At 49.3% G+C, this 26,065-nt stretch overlaps 3 protein-coding genes across 3 annotated transcripts in view; all 3 read right to left on the bottom strand.

Moving 5' to 3' along the window:
• Nucleotides 1–1,288: 1,288 nt before the first annotated feature.
• Nucleotides 1,289–2,695, bottom strand: LOC100900192 (general transcription factor II-I repeat domain-containing protein 2A-like). Its single transcript, XM_003739508.2, has 2 exons — nt 2,616–2,695; nt 1,289–2,339 (listed from the first exon to the last, which is right to left on the bottom strand). Exons 1-2 carry the CDS (start codon nt 2,693–2,695, stop codon nt 1,289–1,291), a joined length of 1,131 nt encoding a protein of 376 aa, XP_003739556.2.
• Nucleotides 2,696–3,322: 627 nt separating this feature from the next.
• LOC100900050 (putative glucose-6-phosphate 1-epimerase) lies at nt 3,323–6,686 on the bottom strand. Its single transcript, XM_018642141.1, has 5 exons — nt 6,665–6,686; nt 5,739–5,803; nt 4,175–4,263; nt 3,820–3,984; nt 3,323–3,718 (listed from the first exon to the last, which is right to left on the bottom strand). The coding sequence occupies exons 1-4, from the start codon at nt 6,680–6,682 to the stop codon at nt 3,824–3,826; spliced, it is 333 nt and encodes a 110-aa protein (XP_018497657.1). The 5' UTR covers nt 6,683–6,686; the 3' UTR covers nt 3,323–3,718; nt 3,820–3,823.
• A 66-nt stretch (nt 6,687–6,752) lies between these two features.
• The window catches only part of LOC108865255 (TOX high mobility group box family member 4-B), a 58,500-nt gene continuing 39,187 nt past the window's right edge, over nt 6,753–26,065 (bottom strand). Inside the window, exons 3-4 of the mRNA XM_018642110.1 lie at nt 7,771–7,959; nt 6,753–6,863 (exon numbers count right to left, since the gene is read on the bottom strand). Of these exons, the coding sequence (XP_018497626.1) occupies nt 6,753–6,863; nt 7,771–7,959 (300 nt within the window). The remainder of the gene's footprint in view (nt 6,864–7,770; nt 7,960–26,065) is intronic.

The raw sequence follows: 26,065 nt of genomic DNA, 5'->3' as shown, positions 1-26,065 counted from the left end.
CCGCTAGCTGTTCGACTGATCTGCGCGCGCCGGACGCAGTCAATGAGACGCAAGCATCGTCGGAGAGGTCCAGGGATCGATCCCCGAGGCCGATCGATGATTCTTGTTGGGGAATAATTAGGGTCCTCAATCGAGGATCAAGAGGCGGGGCCTTGGCATAAGACGGCATTGGAAAGGATGCACGGGCGGCCACGCAGGTTCCGCTGCTGTGATTCCAGCGAGAGATACCATGACAGATCCAAATATGGCGTCGGAATGGTTGAAGCCTGATCCGGAAGGCTCGGCCTACGCGAGTTCCTCCTGGAGATGGATGTGTGCGGCACTACTCATCCGCGGGGCTCTGCATCTGACGCGCGGGCATTAGGTAGCTGTACTCGAAGCGTAAACAGCGCGGGAATTCGTCAGCCTCTCCCGTGGGGAGGAATCATTGGTCAAAATATTCGGAATTATTCTTGGGTGACAGACGGGACAGTCGTCTCATCGACTTTTTCTTTGGGATCTCGAAGATGCACTGATCACTGATTCATCTCAATTCGACCGCGCAGAAGTAGTCTGCTACGACGCGGAAATACGGAAAAATCTCTCACCGGGTGCCAATATTCGAATCCGGTAATTCCTGCGTCATGGATCTCTTGGTGAGGATCGCGAGGTTCGGGATGCACAAGATTTCACACCACATACCCGCCAGAGCTCAGAACGTGTCCCCGACTTTCTTGTCGTTCTTTGTGGCGGTGACAGCGCCGCCTGCCGTCAGAAACTCTCTCTCCCGCAGTGGAGTCCGCGAAGAGCCGTCATTCTCGTCCTTCCACACCGGTACCCCGATTGTCGGTTCCCTGATCTGCTGTTTTCACGGAATCTTCCGCCCGCTCTTTCATGCCCCTCTCATCGCCTCCCCGGAGGTTGGCACGCTAATTTGTCGGTGAGCCTCGGCTGGATAGGGATAGGGAATAGGGAGCAGCTGGCCACAAGCCCTACTTGTTTCCGTTGATGAACGCATTTTTAGCGGGAAGAATTCTGAGTTCAGCGGGGCTGGCGGGTTGGGAAGTTGGCCTATCTTGGCGACTTATGTATTGTACGTACTAGCAGGGGTGTCAAACTCAAATTCGTGACGGGCCACTTTCGGATGCTGGGGCGGTTCGCGGGCCAAATCGGATTTCCACCTCCGATCGAGGAAAAAACACAGTTTGTGGGGCTCTATCGGACAACAAGATGCCTACAGTTTATTTGCTTTTTTGCAATTTCATACCGAACCCTCTTTAACTTAAGAAAACTATTGATATTTCTCCCGTCATTCTTTGGCTGTGGAGGACGTCTGACGCCTCATGACCTTCATCACCTCTGAAGTCTCCAATTCTAATGAGGTCGTGGCGATGCGCGACGCTGCTACTAGATGAGACTGTGTCATCTGGGACCTCGTCGCAGATTTTATGTTCTTCATCCGTGAGAAGTATTGTTCACAAAGATATGTACTCCCAAAGACGGCCAGCATATTCATTGCATTCCCGTGGATTCTCGGATAGTTCACTGGGGACAAAGACTGGTAGAAACGGGAGAGCTCTACCGTTGCAAACTTGTTCCGGAGATCGGTATTGTTCTGAAACTCAATTAGCTCCAATTTAATGCTATCCGCCGCCGCTGCGACATCCATGGTAAAAAGAGAAGAAAACAAGAGCATTCTGTCTTCGAGTATTCGGAAGTCTTCGAATCGCTTTCCGAACTCCGTTTCCAACCTCTTCAGAATGAGTACGAAGGATTCGTAGCGAGACAATCCATGATCTCCCCTTTCAGCGAGGTGGGGGCAGCTCCCTCGGCTGATTGCACCCTGCCAGAGTCGCAGCTTCGCGGTGAAAGCTCGAATACAGTCGTACATTTCGCTTATCAGACGACCCTTCCCTTGTGATTTTAGGTTGAGCGCATTCAGATGTGATGTAAAGTCGACGAAGAAAGCGAAGTCCGTCAGCCAATCTTCGTCGCTGAGCTCATCGAATGAATTGTTTTTCTGCCGCAGAAAAGTTTTCACGTGGTCTAAAACATCCCAGAAACGTTTGAGAGTCAGTCCGCAACTTAGCCAACGAACATTGGAGTAGTAAGGGATTTCACCGTTCCCTTCCCCGACCTGCTCGAGGAATGTTCGGAACTCGCGGTGATTCAAGCCGCGAGCTCTGATGAAGTTTGTGATTTTCGTCACTGTTTCGACAACATGACGCATCGGTATCACTTCACCACAGAGCGCCTCCTGATGTATGATACAATGAATCCTGGCCAGCGGTTGCGCGTGAGGGTGCTCGCGAGTAATATGCTCTTGCGAACGCGTAACGGAGCAGCGGTACAGAGCAAGACTGAAAGATATGTTCGGATAAGCGATGGGAGAGAACGGCGGAACAGCATGGGCGGGGTCGAGCAGCCCGACTCTCAGCTTGCGCTACTGGGGTACGAAAAACAGACCCCGCGAAAACCAAGGTTCCCATACCGTCTCTGAGGTATTTTTCTCCAACGAAGGCTCCGAGTGCTGAGTGCTGGGTTGAGCCGACCTTCCCTTCTCTAAACCCGCGTCTCGCATTTGAGTGCAAGGTGCAAGGAATCCGCCGTTTCGTGATTCCTTTCTCCACCCTTACCTTCCGTTGGTGCTTGGGCTCAACTCGAGAGCATCCCCTGTTGTATACTCCACCAATCGCTCATTCGACCTCTCCGGCATCCGCTCCAAATGGTTTGGAGTATTGCAACGTGTTCGGGTCGCTATGATGTCTCATAATCAGACGCGCGACTCCCCGCACCGAGCCATCCGTTGAGGTTTCGACAAGAACCATGAGCTCTCCTCGACATTTGATATTCGACTTTGGGACGAGGAAAGCTCCTGTGTCCCTTCGATCGACGTCCCCTACGAGCCCTGATCGAATCTCTTGATTGAGCAGCCGTAGTTGCGGCGGAAGGCTCCGAAAGATCCGAAAGCTTCGCATTCCATACGTCAATGATTGCGTGCTCTGAGAAGTCGGGGGCATTCCGGAGAAACTTCCTGATGTTCGACAATAAATCCAGACGGAAGGCCGCTCCGTGCGTTCCGATCGAGTTGAGGTCATCGGTTCGGCGCTGCGATCGTTCGAATTCCCCAAATGCTCGGGGGTTGATGCTGTTCCGAACTACATATCTAACTCCAGTCCTAGCCCGCTATCGTAGCCGATGGGATTTTCCGGGATTCCAGGATCTCATCAGTGTCCGTCGCTGAGAGGGTCCTGCAGGCTCAGGGATGATAATGTCCGGATAATTTACTAAGCTGGGAAAGCAGTTTTCGAATTGAGATGAAGAATGAGAGATCAAAATTGAGCTCTATGCGCCAGGATTTTATTGAGCAAACCGAAGCATTGACTCATAGTCGAGCCATGAATACGTCTCGAACTGATTCATCAAGGGTATTATGCAGAAGGGAAAGGTTCCTCCAAAGGAAAATATAGGAAGACTTTGATCATAATCTCATCGGCACGTTGGAATTCCAGCATGGCAGCGTTGACCGGGAGCCTCAATCGTCCCGGATGCTGGCATCCGGTACCTGAACTCAGAAGGGGACAGCGGTACTTTGGTGCTACGGATGTGAAAATAGGAACTTCTTGAATCGGAGGATGAAGCAGGAGCAGGGATTCGAGAGATCGAGACGCTTTCGGGATGAACAAAGCGTGTGACACTACTCTAGCGGATATCCACGGTTCCGCCGGGACTCCTGAATCTTGAGAGGGGAATAAGGATATTCAGACGTTCAACCGTTCTTCATCTGACACGCTGCGATGTACCAATGAGAAAAGATCGAGCAACGAGAAAGACACTTACAGCCTCATGCTCTGGCGGCGCTGAGAACCATGGAGCACCGCCAGCCTGCTCCGGGAACTAAATTCACTTTGTCTGTGACTTTTCCAGGCTCGACACAGACATATTCTTTGTCTTCGTCTTGAGCCAAGCCGAATCTATCCCAAATGTTCTTCGGATTCCAAACAACTGGAATTAAGGCGTTCGCTCTCTGTGAATAAGTCTAAAAGATCATTCGAAGTGACGTTGCTGGAATGGATACTTTTTCTAAGATCACCATTCCACGTTTCCCGGGCTCACACAGAGACTTTCCGGTTGGCGAAGAATAGAACAATGAACAAAACATAAAAAGGTAACTTTTTCGAACTCCATATATTACCCGTGTTGGGAAGCGTGTCACTTTTCCAAATTCGAATGTTTTTCTTTCCGTCATCCAGAACGTGATCTGAAGGGGTACTCGAGTAGACGCTAGAAGGGAAAGGAAGCCAATTCATCGACTCTCGTTTCGCTCCAACTAAATTCCACACAGGGAAAGGGCCGATTAATGGGGGTGCTTTGTCGTTCCCCTGGAATTTGCAAGTGATCACCCCAGGTATCCCGCCCCCGTCTGACATGGGTTTTCCGATTTACTTCGCAGGGTCTGCTCCAATCTGTGGTCTGATGAGGGCACTCAGCCGCGGAGCGTACTGATTTGGATACAGATCGCCGAATGTCGTAGTCATAGTACGACGTCGGCGTCGTACTATTTTTTCAAGCTCAAAGCCAATTGTTGTGACTCCTGGCGAACGGGTTCAGGGTCGTAATCATATTCTGTAGCGCAGCTATCTCACACGATATCGCCGAGGCGACATCGCTTGCTGCTCCGATTAAACTTATTTCCATCGGTCCATTTATCCACTGCGGCGTGGAAGAGGCTCCGAAGTTTGACTTTCCCCAGTTGCACACTTTGTTCGCCTTTCTGATAGCTTCACGTGGAGGGAATAAAGATCATGCAGTCGATTGCTCGCCACCACACTCGGAAGGAGCGAGTGACCACGGGAACTGACCGCGCAATTACAAAGTCTGACGCGGGACTCAAACCCAAAAACCCGTCTTTCGCCTTACTACACCGACTATCTTGATAATCTCCTGTGACTCCGGGATATGCAAAAAATTGACTTCAGAAGCTTCTCTGACTTTTTGGGGCTTTGGCTCTTTCTGAAATTCGCGGGGCTTTGGCTCTTTCTGAGATTCGCAATTTTCTTTGCACGTCGGAAGACGGGAAGAATGCGCTTGGCGCGAATTGATTCATGGAAATGTGTGCCAAATTGTCTTGCGGTAATTCTGCGCTGGAGGAGAATCTCCATAGCACCAACTGCTCATCTTCTGAATCGACGCCATCATTCGACGCGACTTCGAGAAGTCAATGGCCGCGCGTCATCTGGGGTCAAACTCAGGGTCGGCAAATATCTTAAACGAGCGCACTTATTCTGCTTCCATAATAACAATTTTCAGCCGAAGTTTCCTCTATCATTCCCCTCGGAGAGCGGACGACCCTTGATTCCTAACGCTCATACGATGCGGAACTCATCTCGAGGCTCTCCTGAGGTCTCATCTTTTTTCCCGATCAGAATCTCTATATATTCTCTGCGATATCTCCGATTCGCTCGGAATGCTTCGAAAGCGTTTCACGGAGACAAATTTGACGCTGAAATTTCAGGGACATCCCGATATCAGGACGTGGTTCAATTAAGCATCTTCTGAGTGAGACAAAGCTCCAAGGACACTGAGAACTTCTGGGTCTGAGCAGCCCGTCGGCGGACTTTCTTCAATTTTTGGGATTCTCCTCTTGATCTAGGACGGATTTTCGACTAGATCGGGAGAGGAAGCGATTCCTCTTCGCTGGGGCCGGTTCTCGTCCGCCTCTCATAGACGTCGGGGGATCTTCAAGGGGCGGTACTCACTAATCAGTGAATTTGTCGATGGACACGAGTTTTCGGGTTTCAGTCTTCGTGGCGAAATTGTCGGTCTGAAAGAAAAAATTACTGCCATTAGGTCAATGTCTAGGTTCGGCCATGCGCGTAACGGCGGTAATCCTTACGAGGAGAATACAGCACCGACCGACACTTCGATCGATGTCACGGGATACACACAGAGGCCTAATGACCTGTCGAATTTCGTTGCTTGCTGCGGTAATTATTTCATCGTAGGAACAAAAATGTAAGCTCCGACGACTTCTACCGTTGTCGCACGTCATTTCAGCCTGAAGCTAGTGATTCTAGGATTCCTTATCATTAATATCGCACACATCAATGTCGTCGTCATATTCTACCTCATCATCACCATGATTATCATTACGGTTCTTATAGCGCTCCTCATGAAGTCTGTTCGTGTCCGAATCGAATTCCGCTCGATAATCAGAAACCCATATTTCTGTGCTAGAGATATGCATTCCCGGTGTTCCCCGAGTCTCCTCTTATTGGGATGCTGATTTCTCGTCCGCAAGACCTCGGACTGACACATTTCACTTTTCTAGTGGCTGACACAAAGAATGACTGATCGGCTATCTCCTTTCAGCGATGAGCGAAACGCCCCGCTGACGCCGCTGACTCAAACACTGCAGGCAAAAACACATTCCAAAGAATATCGTGAAACATATTCCACGGCGCACGGTTCGGCGCAAGCGGAGCAGAAACCATTCACTTGATGCGAGATTGTCTTCATTGAATTCTAAGAAGAACGTTGTTGTCTCAAGCAAGATGCCGCAAGCAGCAATAGCATCGGATCAATGGAGGGGATGACGTGACACTCAATGGCAGAGTTGATGTTCAGAGTATAGAGCTCTGTGTTTCATTCCTCTATCGAGCGACATGCATGAAAGTAACCCCACCTTGTCGATGTAGTCCATGCCTTCGAAGCCGCTAATGGTCAACTTCTCGGTGTCAACCTGGGAAGATGAAGTCATGGAATATAGTCTCCTATTGCGAATCAATGTTCTCGTGTTGGACGTATTCTTCAACGCGTTTGTTAGAATATAATATGATTTGAGTCACGAGGAGTTTATCGAAAACGTCGCCGAATTGTTTACGCTGTATCGTTGCAGCCCGGTGTCTTACTCAGACGAGAAAAAGATTCAACATTTGCAGTATCGGATAATCTATCTGACTGAGTTGATGGACAAGCGGAGTACCTGAACAGCCTGACATGATAAGCCCGAGACAGGGAAATTCTCTTTCAGCACACGAGGCTACTCGGATACAGGCGACAAGATCTCTTCGTGTGAGGAGGGAGTCGAGGAAGAGGATGTGATAAGACACGCCGCTCCCATTATCTTGAAAAATTGTTGATATTCAAGGGTCGAACCTCTAGTAATTATCTGCGAGGAACGCTCCGCAGAAATTTTATCTTTCCATCAAAGTGCCTACCGGCTCGAGCCGTAAAGGAAGCCCATGATGATTCGCAAGTTCGCAAGGGAGGAAGGATGTGAGAGCCACGTCCACAGCGAAGCGAAGCTGGAGAAGAGCTACGAATATCGAGCTGGATTCTCCTATGATGAGAATGAGCTTCGGTTCCTTCACTACGCGAACGGATTCCACGAATATCATCAAAATGTGACTCCCGATGAGGGAGAAAAGAACCCATTTTGCGGAGGGAGAATAAATCGAACCACGATGATGTATGCCGCTATTTGTTCATTAGATCGGCTTCGAAGACGGAACGAAACGCGATTTCTCGCTGGTTGCGGAAAAAAAGAGGGACGGCTTTCGAGAAAAGACATGCAAAGTAAGGACATTAGCGGAAAAACCGGATTGACACGATTCTTTCCGAAAAGAATGAACTCGATATCCATTCCGGGATAAAACGGTGGGACCGATTCAATAAGTCTAGTATCCTCTCACAATGTGGACTCTTCCTCGTTGGTAATTATCATCTGGAAACGGGACCAACGGCGGAACAGTGATGATGAGCAGCGATCCACCCGCGAGGCCGACAAACCTTGAAGTACGGATGGAACAAGAAGTGGAAATCGAATGCCGAGTCGTCGGTATTCACAACCTGCAGCGAGGTGCGCAATTCCTTCGAGGCCAACATCTGCAGGTCGTAAGTGATGTGGAACGAGTGATCCCATATGGATCGCGTCTCCTCGTTGTCTTCGAGATGGAATCGAAGTGAATAAGGATCGGCCTGGAACAGAGGTGAGAGTGAGATCAGGAGAACCGATCAGAAAGCATGAGGAATGCTGTCGGACTTGACTCGACGCTGTGGCTGCTCTGGTGGAGACTGCCATAGAATTAGGTCGATTTTATCGATAATTCTTAATAAGTGGAACCTCCAGCCCTTATGGGACATTCTTTCCATCCCATCCCTCCGGATTTCTCCCCGCTCATATCTCACCCCATTCCTATCTCGCACCAATTATTCGCAGCGCTCCACAGCAGCCGTGTAGCTGACGACGCGACATGCTATCATATACCATTATCCATACAGAGTTATCATTTTATATCCGATGCGTCATCGACGGCTCCCGCCTCATGTCAATGAATGGCGCTGCATGAGATAAGGCTAATAGTTCTCCGGACAAGGAAAGAATCTATGATTGGACAATCACGCGATGAGATATTAGCGCAGCGAATTCGGTCCATTGTCTCTCGGGAATTCTGCTAATGATCCGCCTTCTCATACCCTCGAACAGTTTCATTCGGTCTCGAGTGCTGCTCAGAATACGGCCCCGAGAGTGCTGGCTAATTCCCGCCAGGAATGAAGCGGACTTCCAATCTCAGTGTACGGAATATTTCATGAAGCGTACCGAGCCAAGCCAATGACTCAACGGAGACGAACGTTTTCATGTATACATTTCTCCTTTCCGCGGCATTTCATTTTTCTCCGCAAACGAGCAACCTTCAAGAACGTGAACAAGAAGGAGACTGACTCTTGCTCGTCTGCTCTTGCTCGCCTGGCTTCTTTCCTTCATCTACTACTTCGCGTGTGAACTTTTGCGTCAACTGTCTCGCTTTGCTATTCTCCTGTTTTTTTCTTCTTTGCTTCTCTTCGTTTTTGCTTGTTCGCTGATTTTTTGCTGATCTAAATTCACTCGGCACTTAATGCGCATCAGTCTCGCAGATCCTGGCAGAGTTTCAATCCGAAGATTTTTCTGTCTGTGCGTGTTTGCTTTCCTCCCATTTTTTTTACTATAAGCATGAGGAAACTCATTCAAGATCTCATCCCACATTCGAATTCATCCGGTTGTAATCCACGCTCGATCATCGAATCTCTAGCGTCGAGAAAGGTCAGGGAGAATAATGATTATTTGTCGACTGGATATGCCACGGATTCGATCGGACTTCGGAGAACCTTGAGTGGAGAGCTGTTTCCAGACCACGAGATCTCGCAAACGGGACACCCATTTCCTGTGATCCGTAATTCGCTCTCTGGAGCCTGTTGGGTAGGCCTGCAGGCACTATTTTTCTAGGAGCGAGCGAACATTCCTTCTCCGCGGCGTGATCAGCTGATCAAAAGCGTCGTTGTTGAAAGTTCGCTCTGATGTTTTTACGACGGGTTGTTTGTATTAAAAAATAACAATTGATTGGGAGCAGAGGCCCCTTCCTCTTAACCAAACGCCGGACAACGCACGCACCGTGTACAGACCTTCTGACGGTCTCGTGCCTAGCTTGGCACCAATGCCGAAATATTTAGAGTAGCGATGAGACTTCAAATGTCAAGATCCCTGAGCCCATGCAGCAAGGGAAGGTGGCCAATTCAGGACCTTCTGAACTTCAGAGAACAGGCCACGCGAGTCCGGTACAGTGGTTCCATCGAATCCCACAGACGCGCGGATGATCTATCGCGGTCGCTACGACAACTCAAGACCGGAACTGCTTTATCATTCCCTCTCGGCTGACGCGTCGTAGGTTCCCGGAAGTGCAGTGTTTCTGCGAATATTTCGCGTGGACACGTATATCAGATGGTTGTCTATAAAGATGGGCAGAAGCGTGCATTTATTAAAGGTATGATAGCAGGGAACGCAGCCGTCACCATCAACTTAGTTATACAAATCAGTCAGATCGCTTCGTCGGACGGTGGGACGGCCAGAGATGCAGTCAGTCTTTCAGTCCGCCGGCTGGCAGACCGGTTGCCTCCTCGTCTGCTGTTCCCGCTCGTTGATTGGCTGCTCCGTTGCTCAATTATTATTCATTAATTCATTACACCAGTGGCCCAACCCTTGAGATTACTCTCACTTTAAAGAAGTTTTCAATTCTACCCTGATTGCTGCAGCCTGTCCGTTGGAACGAATCGAAACTCTACTTATACACGCCGCGCAGAGTTTTCACACTGTTCTATTTCGTCAGAGTACTCGGAAAGGATGCAGATCAGTTTTAATTGTGCCTCGCTTCAGATTATCTTAACTTAGCCATTGAGTCTGATTCTCACAGCAATCAGGGGAACGGCTCTCCACCGGCTCGCCTCAGGGATGGTCAATCATATTGATACGAAGACGATGGAACCCATAGAATTCTGCTCGAAGTATGAGTACCTTCATTTAGGGGAGAATGACCGTGTTCACTGCGTGATTCGAGATTTCCGAAACATTGCGAAATCGGAATGGTTTGCCACAGTATGCGGAATCGATTGGATTCGGTCTTGATACCGACTTCTTCGATCTCGTCATTCAATCCAATCGGAGTTAGTGGGTGACGCAGCAATATGACCGCGGCGTGATTCTGTGTCAAGAAACCAAAACTTGACAACGTGTCTCGCAATAATTCGGTCGAGAGACGACAGAGAAAATGGATACTGCCAACGGAGCGAGTACCGACAGAATTTTTCCTTCAACTCTGCTTCTTCTTCCGGTTCTCCGGCCCATCTGAGCCGGGATTAGATAGGTGCACGCCAGCGAGAGCGTCTGCATCAAGCTGATCGACGAACCCTTAGCCGGGCGTGGGAGAAGTGAAAGAAGAAAAGAATCCGCGGCTAGGTTTGGGCTCCCGATCCAAGCCGACTCGGCGATAAATCGGTAAATAAAGTCCCTCATCCGATTCGCGGGTCTCTCGAGAGAGCTGTGCACGCCGCCTTTGTTGCTGAATTCCTGGATTCGAATCCGGTTACGGATGAGCCAACCTCGCGCTCTGATTGTACTCGCCTCGGATTTCGAGCTGAATTATAGTTCCTTGGCTGATATTTCGTGATCTTATAGGGTTTCTATTTTATTGGACAAATCGGATGATGGGGTGCCGACGGAAGGCGTGGGGAGTTCCGCTGAACAATAAAACGCGTGAGAAGTAGGAAGAATTCCGATCATTTGAGCCGGGGACGATCGATCGGAAACGATCTAGTCACCGCCACAGCGGCTTCCTGATCGTCTCTGACACGTAATGTGGCGGTAAATATATAATACACTACACTGCTATTTCTACGTCTACTATGACACAGACAAGCGCCAGCAGCCGCTATTGCTTACTTGCTTGCTCGTTCGCTCGGTCGGTTGGTTGACTGCCACTATTTATAACCCTACGATCTGATTACATGCCGCGCGATATTTAGGCGCACATCCGACAAGCAAGAATTCAGATCGGCCACCACAAACAGTTACTTCAGCTGCGACTTTCGATCACTGCAGTGGCTGACTCTCACGTACTGATTATAGCGGAGTCGCGTCGCCCCAGCGAATGACGTCGATCTCAATAACGATGTTCATCATTATTAAAGCGATTATGTCATTCGAACGGGAGCGGAAAAGGTCTCAGCCCAAATTCAGAAGGTTTCGTCCGAGACTGTGGCATCCCTTTCCCTCTCTGTACTGGCTGAAAATCGGCCTCACAATTTGATTCTACTCATTGATCGATTTTTCATTGGCTTGATGGCATTCGAAGAAGGCGGCGAGGAAAAGAAGAAATCATTCAGCCATCTTACATCCGATTGATCCGTGTAACAGTTGCCGATCGGGCCCTGTCTGTAATTGTTATCAACTGGTCCGTTATGACTGCCACATTTCATATACGATCTCCCGCGATAGCATCAATTATCTTACTTGACAGAATATTTAATGACATGAAGATGAATTCTCGAAGTTTCCGCGGAATTTCGCGACTTGGCGGAAATTTCCAATCAGGACTCATGAAGTCGTATACGGCCCATGTTCCATGATATTCCAGCGCCCGGGAAAAATGTACTAAGCCTTCGCGAGATAGCAAATGAGATTACCCCAAGAACCCCGCGATTCGTCGAAAAGGCTCACTTTCCCGGACAACCTCCCTCGCGCAACTGGACTCCACACTTTCGGATCATGCCGATGATTTTCTGAGCGAACGTTCCATCGCAGCTATTCGAAATAACCGATGCTCCAAGCCAGACCTCTGACCGGAATCTTTCGGCATCCGATAACGTCCGAAGCGTGCCGCAGCCGCGGAAGCCTCGGAATTGAGGCGCGGAAATCAAGTCACGTCCAAATATTCATGCCTCGGAGCTTCGGAAGCGTGCTTCACAGGGACCCCTGAAGCTCGCGATGTCCACGATCATCGATTCGGTGAAGCACGTAGACTTCAGACATCAGAGAGAAGTTAGATATCGAATGCTCCCTCACCGATCCTGAGGGCCGCGAAAAATTATGCCCCTAGAGGTGGGAATTCGATTACCGAGAGCTTTCACAAATGAAACAGTCGAAGCGAACAGGGAAGAATCCAGCTCTTGGCGCACCTTGTCCTGCGGGGAACGAATGAGCGCGACTTTCCTTATTGGGGAAAGGGATATTGTGCTCCGTCTCATGTCGAATCCGGAGCATATCCTGCGATGATTGTGTCGTGAATGATCTTGTGTCTGACTCGTTGTTTTCCTATCTTTGGCTCCCCATCATCTCTTCGATATAATCACGAGACTCGTATTCGTGAGCGCATAAAGAGTGGGTGTGGTGTGCGTTCGACACATTGTTAACAGAACGAAAGCTATCATCACTCTGATGGCGATAGTACTCACGCTCCGACTCGCGCGCTGCCTTCCTCCGTACAGAAAATCACATTTTCCGAAAACATAGGAAAGCCCCCCCAACATATAAAATAATTTCCGAATGAACTTTCGAGCGGTGTTCTTTGGAACTTCCGAAGCCCCGAATTTCTTCTGGTGCGCATAGGTATCAAAATTATTGCCAACCGCGAGCTGATCCTCCGCTAAAAAATCCTAATCAGCTCATCCATGCAGTCAGACACACCAGTTGTGGCTGCCAACAGCAGAACTTCTGCAGCTGCGCACGGACAGAGATCTATGGCTGCAGTAATGACTTGTTATCATTCGATGTGATCCGATATCGCACGACTGTGCCTGCATACGCTTCCCTGAGACCATGGTGGTGGCCACCACCGTCAAGAGAATTATCTCGCAATAGGAGGTCGTCAGAAGAAGTCTGCACCCAGCAGGGCGGAATTATTCCCATTCAATCGTCTCAGAACGTCATAGACGCTGTGTAGGTACACTTTTGAACACTCGAGGCGAGGTTATACTCCAGGACGCGAGCCCACATTCGGTAGAGTCAGTGCATCAGAGGGCTTTCCCGATTTCAACATTATTCCTCCTATGTCCCCATTCAGATCTTTCAGATCGCATCCGTTGGAGCCCGTTTGAATTTCCCTTTATAATTCCGGGGCTAGTGGCCGCAGTGAACAAAGGCCGCGGATAATTTATCCCTAGGGTTCCATAAAATGTTTCTGCTCGACTTATGCGTAGCCGCGGCTGAGTAAAACCCTAATCGGGCTTCCTCATTCTCTTTTTTTCTTTCCATTTTTCCGAGACGTGTAATATTTTCCACTCGGTAATTTGTCGCTCAGCAGTTACAGATTGCTACGCACAGTACCGGACTCTTCCTTCATTTCTTCGATCCTTCATTCGCTCGCTCATTCGAATGCAGCATTGCGAGCATTCACCGACGATCTGAAGAGTGAAGCAAACGACCGAGAATGAGGAGATGCGAGAAAAAAACGGGAGGGAAAACACGCAGAGCGAGCGTGAGCGGTTGACAGGGAAAGGGTCCGCGGCCCAAACCCAGAAACCCAACAAGTAGGTCAAATCCCGAAAAGATAAAATGTTCTTTTATTTAATGAGCTACATTTTTGTAGCTCTTTTCCCTCTTCTACTGGCGCTCTTACTTGCTCCTTCATCTTCCAGTTCTTCAGGGATTTTCCCGTTTTATTTTTATCCCGAAAAAGAGTGCTCCAGAACCGCTGCTTTAAGTACTGATGATCCAAACCGATGTCAACCCGTCGACGGATTGGCTCTGAATCGGGAGCGCTGTTCGACTCTACGCCTCTCCTTCCGCGGGAGGAACTTTGGAATGATGCGTTCCGACTCGCCTGAATAAAGTTCTCGAAAAATCAGTTTCCAGTCGACTCCGCCAGCTCCGAAGGACGATCCTCGAAAGATCGGCAGTTTTCGAGAGATGTGCCTGCATCGGAGCGGCATCGTCGAGCTGATTGACAGATCGGAAATATCCGTGTGATTTTTCTCTGTGACTCGTTCCGAGTAGAAGTCAAGGACCGATGCTGAAATACGGCGACAAAGCTCCTCCGCTCGACAAAATCGCTTACCGGACGATTCCAGTATTGATCGGAGACGTCCTCCCGCCCTATTACTGAACTTTCCCGAATGCAATGGAGCGGGATCCGGGACAATAGACCGAGAAGCCTGAGGGATCGTGAGGAGGGATGGTGGGGGACAAAAACTAAGGGAGAGGACGCGAAAGAATCGGAGTACAACGATGAAGCGATCAATCGGGAAGCAAGTCGACCGATGACAGGAGCAGAGGAAGGAGAGGGGGAGAACGAGGAATGCTTCAAATGGACATTTGTGAATTCTCACTCTCAGATTCCACAGCCGAATTGCCCCATGTTGTCCGTTTTCGTGCCTCATAAGTGTCACGCTTTATTCACAACTCTTCCTTCTGGTTTGGCTGACTTCTCCTCATGGACTGCAGACCGCATAGAAGGAACTACAGAAGAATAACCAGTCCGCGGAGAAGACGCGGTTTTCATCGCCTTGGCTCAGCTCAAGGCGATACTTCATTGTTCGCTATCAAGGATCAGGACCCGTCCAGGACGACGGCAGAGAACGGGAAACTTGCGATTGCCGGTAAACAAGGAAAAGCTGGGTGATAACCGTAATCTAGCTGAAATAGTCAAACATCAAGATGAAGTTTCCAGATTGTATTTCACTCTGCAATGACCCTTAAAATCCAATTAGCCGATGCTCCGACTGAAGCTCGCTCAGAACATAATGCTGACCGCGTCATCGCCGTCTCTGGCGGCGTTCCCGGACCGCGGAATCCCGAGTTCCGCCTGCTAATTTGAAATATGATTGTCATGACACAGTAGCAAGTTTGGCGGCTGGTCGTGTTGGAGGCAAATGTCAATTCATCCGGTGTTTCAACTCGATTCCGCGACGCTCACGTTGCCGGTCACCGCCGTGATCACTCGGTTCGATCGAGCTGCTGAAGACCCAGCGATGTACGCGCAATTTTCGGCGGAACGATCTCATCAATCGCCGGCGCGATCGCTTCTACGATGCTTTTTCGCTTCTCACTCTCGCTCGCATCAGATTTCGAGAAGAGGAACGATTACCGTGTTCGATATAATTGCTAGATCGGGTGATAAGTTTCTGCATTTGAATAGTCAAAAGGAGCCCACAGATTAGTGACCGAGAGAGAAATTACAGCTCTTCCCCGGTGACTCATCGAGAGTTTGAAACGGAAGAGCACGCCGCCAGAATGCCGGATACCCGCCTTATCACGGGGTAGCGCTCCCTCAAGCAGCGTAGAAGCGGAGTGAGACCGAGCGTCCCAACTAGAGCGATGGATTCATTGAAATGAGACCGCGATAGGTACGAGCGTGAATTCCCACCGACTCGATCTCCCGAACCTATCTGTGCATGAATCAGAAAATGTCAAAACGATCCGGGTGATTTCTGTCAGTTCCGCAACCCTTGACATTCGAACGACCGGTGGGACAGAGCGCCGGGCCGACGGTCGGTTGCCTTGAAGCGCGAGGAAAGAACAACTCCGTGTCGCAACTGCTTCCGAATCGCCAATCTTCGTCGACATCGCTTCCGCCGAATCACTTGTGACGGATGAGCCATGGGACCGACTAAACTTTATGATTATCCCGCAAAGGATTAGTCAAAGACTAAGTTCTTTGGATGAAACCTATCCAAAGCATGAGAGTAAAGGTGCCCGGGCAAGCGATGCCGATGAGTATTGTCGATTGGCGAGGGGACGCCTTACCTCCCCGAAAAAATGGGTGTTCGCGGCCACCAAACGAAATTAAGCTTATGTGGCGATTGATCCAATGCGAATGTCTGTCCTCTCGTTCTTTTTTGCGCTGACTTGAATGATAGAACGCTTTAGATTGATGCTACCGTGCACTCCGAGTTCTGCTCGCCTCGTTGTTCCGATTCTCGCAGAGAATAAGATGCGTTCGAGAAGAACAAAAATGGAATTTCCATGAGAGAACCCGTTTAAACAAGAGTTTCCACAATGGGAAACGAGTGATCACAATAAGAACATCAACGTCAATGACAATGACAATCATTACGATAACAATAACGACGGCGATGACGTTGATGATAGTAACGGACAATGATGGAAAAATGTTTTCATCTGATAGATCGAGTCCGAAAGGAATGAATGACCCGAGCAACTCCATTGTTCGAGACGCCCTCACTACTTTCGAGCAAAAAGATGAAAGGGAGCTGATGAAGAACTTGATAGCTCACTTGATGGACGTATCGATGGGTGACTCCTTTGATGAATGGATGCTGTCCCTCGTGGAACTTTTTCGAGCGAGAGAATTGATCCGGACTCGATTGAATCCTACCTTAGTCGTGAGAGACTCAACGAGAGGAGAAATCACTCGTGGACCGTCAGATCCAGATGAGGGAACCGTAAAACAGACGGATAGACTAGGAAACGCTGACAAGACAAGAAACAGGCGCTCTACTCGATGATCTGGATTGTTGAATTTGGTGTTTCTTTCCGGTCGCCGATCGTCGCCCTTGGCTAATTTCAAAAAAAAAATTATCAGAAAGATGATCAGTACGTGTGAAAAGAAAACCAAGAATTGGAAACACATTTCGCGACGTGCTTTCAGCTCTCGAGGTACGATAATAATCATGAATAATTGATGAGAGTATCGAGGAGGCTACAAGGAGATGAAACCGGTGGATTTCTGACAAGCTTGAAGGAACTCGATTATCGGCGACGCTTCTGGTCAACTTGTCCATCTGTCCGCCTGCTCGTTCCTCCGAGCCTGATAGAGTCGCAAAGCTGCGCGGTTCGGGATTAGAACGGGGGAGTGGACAATTACCGATTGTAAACTCTGAAGGAGTCCTCCCCTGTCCAGAGAGCAGAATGAGATAGTGAAAGCCGGCGCCGTCCTAAACGATATCGTCCATGACAGGAGATGGGGAAAGCCTCCGGAAGATACATAAGTTAACGGGGAAGGGAACATGTAAATTCCGTGCCGTGATTGATCGTGAGCCGAGTCGAAAGCCAAGAGAATGTAGAGTGAAAAAAGGCCGTCTTATCGCGAAAGCGGTTATCAATCCAGAGCCGGTGCAAATGAATGCAAAACAAGACGAGAATGTTTTGACACAAATAACATCCGGGCTAACAGCTGGTGGGTGAGCGTGCGTAAACACACGAACACATATTTGAAGTTCCAAGCGGAACTCTGGATTGACAATCGGATTCATTTTCGGGCGAGTAGCGACGCAGAACGTCATCACGTCTCCGTCTTCGAACTAGCGAATGGATTTGAAGATTTTTTCTTGAGTTTTATACAATCCAGCGTGAAACATTCAATTTGAACAGAAAACTGTGAGGCGCACGCAACGGACACAAAGGGCACACTCCGTCGTCAACCGTCCACTACAATGTTCAGGTCCAAAGACTAGCGTCTGCCGGAAATGAGTGCTCTCGGGACGGACGCTCGGGATTCATCCCATAAGGTCTCAAGCGAAATTTCGATGAAGTTGGAATCACCGCGACTTCCGCTCCTCTGACTCAGAGTTCATCTCCAAAGAAATCACTGCTTCCCGTCGAATCGTGTAAGCCGGAGTATAGAGCAGTGAACTTTCGCTTCTACTACAAAGTTGTCCAGGACATCCACGATTTCGCTGATTATTATCTATTAGGTATCGCCCTGAATTAACTGTGGCCGCCCTCAGCCGACCGACGACTCGAGATCCATCCACCTAGATGTATCGACCGAATAAAGAGATGTCACTCGAGCCCTAATAAATGCTTTCCGTCTGACTCTGCTTCAACCTCTGCTCGGCGAAGGGTACCCAGATTAAGGGAACGGATGAGTTTGTATCACGAAGCGCATAAAAGGAAGAAATCGCGCGAGATAGAGCCCTGGTCGACTTCCATTAATCAAAATCGACTGTTCTCATCCCTCCATTCCTTCTCTTGTTCGTCCGATTCGTGCCAAATACAGTAATCATGGCGCCGAGTATTGTAGCAGTTCCGCAACAGAAAGCGATTCATTCTAACAACAACAACAGCAGCAGCAATCGCTTAGGCATCCTCATCTTGGTCACTTCACTCATCCACCCGACACTCTATCACTTATTCGTATTCCTTCCCCGTTATTCGAATCCGCTGCTTCGGTTTTCCACCAGCCTTGGGTCTATTACGAATGTTACGATACAATGGCTTCTGGCAGAATCCGTCGGAAGCTCACGCGGATCGCTTTTCTGACGCTGGTGCTTCTGCTGGTACAATCCCGTGCGTCAACGGCGGGTGTTTTTTCTTCTTTTGTGCCGATCGGAGTCGCGGAATTATTATTCTTCTCTGCACTGTGGGCCGCACCCAGATCTCCACAGTGTCGATCAGAAACATTAGAAGAATCCTTCCTGCTTTTTCAAGACAAGTCGCGAGAAGAGGCTAAATAATCTGTACCGAGACGCCTGCAATATTCATGTCATGGAAACGAGAGACGGCAAGCGATCGAGCCATGGGCCGACTCGTCGACTGCATTGTTGTAGGGCCGGCAGAGACCATCATCCGTCAAAAATATGTTCAATACGTTTCTTCAGGGAGATCTCACTCCACCTTATTCCCTCTTTTCTTCCTCTTCGCCCATTCATCCCCCGGCTGGGCCGGCGGATGGGCTTCGTGTGATCGGAGGAACGTCTCCGGACGATCAGATGACACACATCGAGATTTCTTCCCCATCTCCTCAATCGCTGTCGATTCGGCTCCTCATCCGGCAGCCAGCGCGAACGACTCCGCACAAGCAGTTAGAGAGAAGAGAAACTGCCGAGCAGGTTTGAACGGTACCCCAAATAGCGAGACGAGCATGATTCCTGGATGGCAACGATGGAGTTTTCCTCGCGAAGTCTTCGGGTCCCATTATCTTATCACAGGAAATCTCACGTCAACGCCGGCGTATCGGCTCCGCAACCAGGACCGCCACTGCCATGGCTGAGAGCTGAACGGATGTGCATTTGGACACCACGCGGGGGCGAGCAGAAAACAAGCGTTCCAACCGGATCAGGGAGGATATGGAGGAAAAATGTTGCGGCTCCCACTCTCAAAAGCGTATGCCAGGGCAGTCGACCTACCAAGCGGCTGAGGGCCGACCGGCGACTAACCATCGATCATCATTATATGATTCATGGCGAAATTAGATCTCGCTAATCCTCTCAACGCTGCTCATTTTTCCCCATTTGATATGCATCCACCTCTCTTTTCATTGATTTGGTTGGACCAGTTGCGAGGAGGAACCAAAACAAGGCGTAGGGATGATAGATTTGTCAGCGAGGATTAGACGCGGGAAGTTTGTTCCGCCATCCAGCATTGGAATCTATGTTAACGCCAACAAATCGGATACTATGATGCCATCCGCTTTGCTGACTCCATCTCTGGCCCAGCTCATGAGCCGAGGGTACTATCACTATCTTCTTACATTTGCTCAAAAAGTTCAAATTACTTGGATTCCAGTTCCATCTGATATCCGATTCTGTCGTATCTTATTCGTCTCTCCGTTCTCGTCTGCATCGAGTTTCGATGCGTTCTCCCACGATTCCAAAAAGAGAAAGCGGAATCCCAATAGTCCGAATTGAAAATGGGCTTCTGACCTTGTGAATGTTTCAATCTTTCTCCGTCAAACCGCACCGCGGGATTCAAAGGCAGTCCTTGTTATGCCTCACCGAGGCCGGTTCAGATCCAGAGCAGGGAGCAGTGCGCGCGACGTTCGGTCAAAATACTCCGAGCGAAATTTTCTCCAATCGTGCATGAGCCACAGAATGGATTCGTCGCGCGAGCATTGAATTTGAACGGCGAAATCGGGCAGCTTGCCAATTTGGAAGCAAGTCTCGTTTTGTCGCAGTTGCGCACACTAACAAAAGTTATCCTCGGAGAGTTTCCACGGCGGAGAATAAATAGATGGAACGAAGTTAGAGAGGATTGAGAGGAAGGGAAAAACGGCAAGGCATCATTTCTCTTCAGAACAGATTAGCGAACCGCGATACGGTTGAATAGAGCAGCGTGGAATTAGCTCGAAACCCTAGAGATGGGGACAAATGCCGAGAACGATGGTAATGGTCTCAGAGCGAAATGAAAATGCCACGATTAGAGGATGAAACTAATAAGTCGAAACCCTCGTTTGGTGGCTCCTCAGCTTCTCATGAGACTCACTCAGCGCCGAGCAAAGGTTGGTCGCTTTCGTGGCTTGAAGTTCGCGATTTTTCCACGATTCCAGCGAGTCGTTTTGCTCTTCTTCGATTTTTCTCTCAGCCGAGAAAGCTTCATGTCTTGCTCAAACTTAGCCTTTCCCTTCTCTACCTGCTTCGCGTCCCAAATCTTCCAGAACGATTATTCACGCGAGCAGCTATGAATCGATCGTCGACTCCTTGCTCACACACACATAGACATGATGAATAGAAAGAGAGCTCGACTCCATGGCGAAAAATGTTCGGATCGAATCCAGGCCGTGCTCAACCAACTGTTGCAACAAACTTGCTTCATTTTTCCTTCCTTCTTCCACCGTTCCCCGTGCGAGGTGTCATGGTCTGACGATGTGAATTCGGCACCCATCCATCCATCCATTCACTCACTCATCCATGTGATCGCTGTCGTGAACACATCGAGTGCTCACGCACGAATCCTAACTGGCTCTTCCACTGCCGCCAAGTTAATGGCCAACTCGATCATGAGCTCATTTGCGCAGTCGAACTCTCCATCAATTCGCCGAGCATCGTTCGTCCATCTGTTTATTACAGCGGGTATTTATTGAGTCCCCCTCTTCCCTCTTCCGCCACGGTCGCCGAATGCTACCCCGATAATTCAGATCATCAAGCGTCGGACCCTCCTGCCGAAGGTACGCCCACGTGAGATTCATTCCGCCACGGCAGAAAATGTAAATGTTCGATACTTTGGCATTTGTCGAATATCATTGCATGCTGAAACGTTTTCGACATCTATGGCCTTTTTCCGGCGCGCGCGTGCTTCTGCTTCCCCATGCGAGGCGTCTCGCGGAAACGCTGCGCGAATTCTTGTATACAATAATTCGATTAAACCGCATCATCCAAGAACTAACGAGATATCATGACGTTCACATTTGCAGCTCATTCGAGTGGATCGATGAATAACTGGATGGGTGAATCCCACTGGGTTAAGTACTAATGCCCCCGCAGAACCGGTTTCCGCTTGGAATGTCCGGTGCTACATTTCTGTCGTCGTCGCTAGCTCTGACTTCTCCGCTCCCGACGTCACCGTACAACGGGAGTGGAATCAAGCATGATATCCCGCTAGATGTGACACGGACGGGTGCATCGAGAAGTTCGGCAGCAACGCCTGCGAACTATTCCTGAAAACGTGCCGCTGATGAGTCTCGCAATCGGCGTAGTCTAGCTCGGACTCGTGGGGTCAATTTTACGTATGATTCGGAAACGCTTTTTCCGACCGGGGTTGATTCGGACCATTGTGCACACTCTCCGAGAGGATATTCTCAACGCGATTTTCGGTGAGGCCATATCCGTTGGTGAGCTTTCGCAAGAGTTCGAGTGAAACAGCATGCGCGAATTCCCGATTCCGGCTCGAGATGCAGCTAAGTTTTGGGAAGGTTGTCGACACAAGGCGAAAGCGATCAATTCTTCTCAAATGGCTTCCTTTATGCTACTTACTACTACTTAAGAGTCGGACGGTTCGGGCAGTGGCGACGCGGCGGCCTTGTGATCTGCGGCGACAGTGACGTCCGATGGCCTAATTTTAGCAGAGATTAAAATAAGCAGCAATGCCACTGAGGATTGCCCAATACAGTGTGACGATACCCGAGGAAAAGGAATACTTTCTCTTGGGCTTTTCCCGCTTTTCGAATAATTATTGCCGTCGCTGATGCGTGTGTCCTGTAATTCGGTGTATAGAACTTCGTGAAAGCCAGTCGCTCTGAGCACGACAGCAACAATCAATATATGTCGTCCGAATATATATTTATCTCCATCCCTGAACTGATTCGACGCAGTTCTTTATTGTTCACTTCGCTTGAGAGTTTTGTAGATTTCCCCATTTATGTACCCAGAGCAAGATTGATGGGTACAGCATTCGATTGTTCGATTACGGCGGTCGTCGACGACGCGTAAACGAATGACTGAGTGAGTTGGTTGTGGGGCGAGCGGACGAAGGTCCGAATGAGTCGAGCAGCGACGATAGAGAGGGAATGGAGACTCGTCTAAAGAAGGAAGTTCAACTCGGAATGGTGGAATCCAAATCATACTCTGCTAATTTCGTCGCTATCGGAACCAATCTCCGGAATCTATTGTTCTGTCCGTATTCTGCCCCATGGGACAGTGTGCGAACGAGTTTCTACCTCGGTAGTGTGAACATCCCCATCCGACGACTTCAACTGTGCCGAATCCAAATCACCGGGATTCCTGCGGTAGTGGAGGGTGGTCGACTTCAATCTATTCTGCGGACTGGGGGTGAAGCGGCTTCTCGAGGATTTTCGTCTGTCTGCAGAGTCGTCGAAGAAAAAGCATCCAAGTTCACTCAGGCTTAGGGGTAGAGTAATCAGGCCACCGAAAGAGAAACGGTGCGGACAGATCCACCAAGTGGCTCGTTGATTCGTGCTGATAGCGATACGCGTTCAGGAACGAATAGGAGCAGCGGCAGCACTAAGATGCTGCATGTACTGCATTAAAGGGAGTTCATGACCCTGTTATCTCTGGCGAGGCTTCAGCTCCAACTTTGAATCACCTTTATATCGCTACGAAGTTGCAACATTTTAATCACTTCCACCGTAAGAAATCTGGATTTTGTGGATTTTAGTTCGGGTTCAATCGCGTCATGCACTTGGCGATGCGTCTAGCACGCACGGCTGCGATACGGCGACGAGCTGTATCCGTTGTGTTGCATGAGTCTACTTATAAGAAGCTATTGGGAACGAGGCGGTGCTGTTTTGATTCCCGCGTAATCGAAGTCCTTGAGACCTTCTCCTAGCGTCTTCGTGAACGGCTCATGTTGGGCTTTTCCGCTGATCGGAGCAATGCATCGCAATACAATTCAAGCTCCAAGTGATCGACATATGTACAGGCGGCTCTCTCTAGATGGATCGCCGATGGGGAACTCGGTCAAAGCACCGGGAATGAATTTGAGCCGAGCGGAAAGATTCGAATCAGGCATAGCCACTTATCTGATGTGAAGAGTTCAGCTATCGGATCACTGAGTTCGACCGCAAGAGTCGCGCGTCTTTGGGACCCAATCAAGGAAACGGCGGGAATCCTGCTCCCCGAAACCACTCCCCATGAATATTTCCATGCAATTAGGACTTTCCTGATGCATGCCTCGGAGAAAAGGGAGCCCGACTTCCTGTATCGACGACCCTATCACTTTCCATGGCTCCTATCCGTCTAGAGAGAAGAAGTCTTCACGGTTCCCAGTCGAAGTGGACGCTTGAAACCAACGATACGGAGAAATCCGGTATACATGATATATTATAGGATTAGTGAATTTTCTTATTTTCCATAATTCTCGATCAGGACGTCACGACACATTCCCTTCTGCTGCCGTGATTTAGGGGCGCTTCTTACCTTGTGAAACTCTTCATCGAAAGTCCAAGAAGAACTTCGAGCGAATCCATGCAGAGGCCTCTCTCCCCAGTCCCCGAAATGAGCTGCGAAAAAGAACAACACATTAACACTTCATCATATCAGGCTCCTTCGATGAAGCAACATGCCATGAATGTTGACCTTGTGTTCAACTTAATGATTCGAATGATCCGGCACTGTGTGAACCGAGCTCCGACTATATTCTTTTCGGCCTGTAGTCTGAGCTTGCCCTTAAGGCTCGTTGATTCCTTTTTCTGTTCCTGAGCTAACCAGCTGGCTTGGCAAGCAAATGTTGGTTCTTCTAACACGATACCCTAAAAAGTCTGTCTTTTTCAACCAGTCCGATTGAACTCTCCAGCTCCTCGGACAGTATCAGAATCGCGGCGATGCGAAAGGAACATATGTTTTTGAGCAAAATCGTCGTAGGCGCGTCTCAGAATCCGCTCGATGTCAACATTGGAGGGAGAGCAATTACACTGGCTACAATTGCCGCGCCGATGTCAGCAGCGACAATTTCCAACGCAAATCGACAAGCCTTCCAATTGCTGGCTCGCACGTTCACTTGGGAATCAAGGACCTCTTCCGAGCGAGCGGAGGAACTAATTACGAAAATGACGGAAAAGACGTTCAGTCAGTTCATCGAGTGACCGAGCCTACTAGGTCTCCAACCCGTTTGTTCGGCGGAGCAGCCGATTACTGCTTGTAATGCAAAATCGCCTAACGAGCTCTGAAAACTATTTCCTTCTGACCGGGAGTCGCGTGTCGCGTGCCACGGAAGACCGTCGGAAACTGACACAATATCGAGCCTTCTAGTGAGCTCGCCGACTTGTGATTGGAATTTTCGGATGAATGAGAGGATGACCACATGTTATCAGATCCCCTGGCTATATCCTTCTCGCAACTGTAGGGTCTGTATTTACATTTTTCCCGTGTCAGTTTCATTGGCGATCGATTTTCCGTATGAATTCCATCGCTGGTTCTTCCTCGACGCCCGGCTTGAATCACCAGTCTATTCTTCGATCAATGACAGCGAATGGACGAGCCACGCACGCAGCCCGACCAGCGAAAGGCTATGGATCAGAAGACGCGATAGGAGAATTTTTCCATACTCGAATTACGAAGCACGCTGCTGGCTTGACAAACGATCGGCGAGAAATCAAAGAAAGTCGAACAAGACTGTCAGAGGAAAGGGAGGTGATCCTGAGCATGAAGCATCCTACAGGGAAACGTGAATCGCGGTCTGAATTGAGTCGGAATGGCTCATAGGATGGACTTCGGTCGAATTGAATGACGTGAGTGTCATCCGGCTAACGGAGCAATTCCTACACGGTCATCGTTCTTCACCGGAATGAGATGATGAAACGATCTGGCATCTAGTCGGTCTCTCTCAATATCATCGTTCTCTCGCTGGGTTTCAACGCCGTCCTATCGGGGCTTCTTGAGGGGAGCGAAATGTTTCTTAATGCAATCGATTGCGTCGAGAGAGAACACATCCGAGCTCCATGATGATCGAGGAATACCCGGTTAATCGCGCAAGTCTCGTGTGGGGAATCCGAATTTCATCCCTGGATCCGATGCCCACCCACGTGACTGCTCTTCAGAATACCCGGGTGTTCCATCGGCACGATCCGAAAAGAAGACATCCGCGGGGGGAACTCGACCTCGACGCACGATCGATTCCATCATTGTTCACACCGTGCACAGACTCGGGATTCAAGTTTCGTGTCTTCTCCGCGAACCGTTCTCAGACATGTCTCGCGCTATTACCTTTTCCCCTGGGCTGTCTGTGGCGTCGCTAGTTTCGCCCGATCATTACTCCATCCCTTCCTTGACTCAATTGTCAGTGAATATACCCATGCTTATCGTTGCATTCATTTTCTTACGGCCAATGATGCGACGGCTCCTCGATTCCTCGCGAATTCTTTGCCCTAAGTGTTCCGAAGTCGTGAGTCGCTGAGCTGTTTTCCCTCAGTCAGCTAGTCATTGGCACGGAGCCAGTTCTCAGCTGAGGCAGCGATCGTGAAAAAGAAATACCGACAGGAATTCTTAAATTGTCTGCCTTCAATATTCGTCGATCTATCGCGATGACTGCACGCCCCAGATGGATCTACGCGAGAGGAAAACAACCAGAAATGAAAACAAGAAAACAAAGCAAGATATATATTCCAAAGCTGAACGTATTCGCAGCAATGAGAGAACTCGAAAAGCC

This window comes from Galendromus occidentalis, unplaced genomic scaffold, assembly GCF_000255335.2.
Source record: "Galendromus occidentalis unplaced genomic scaffold, Mocc_1.1 scf7180000076543, whole genome shotgun sequence".
Taxonomy (NCBI): Eukaryota; Metazoa; Arthropoda; class Arachnida; order Mesostigmata; family Phytoseiidae; genus Galendromus; species Galendromus occidentalis.
The sequence above is the reverse complement of the archived record's forward strand: the minus strand, read 5'-3'. Positions and strand labels throughout refer to the sequence as shown.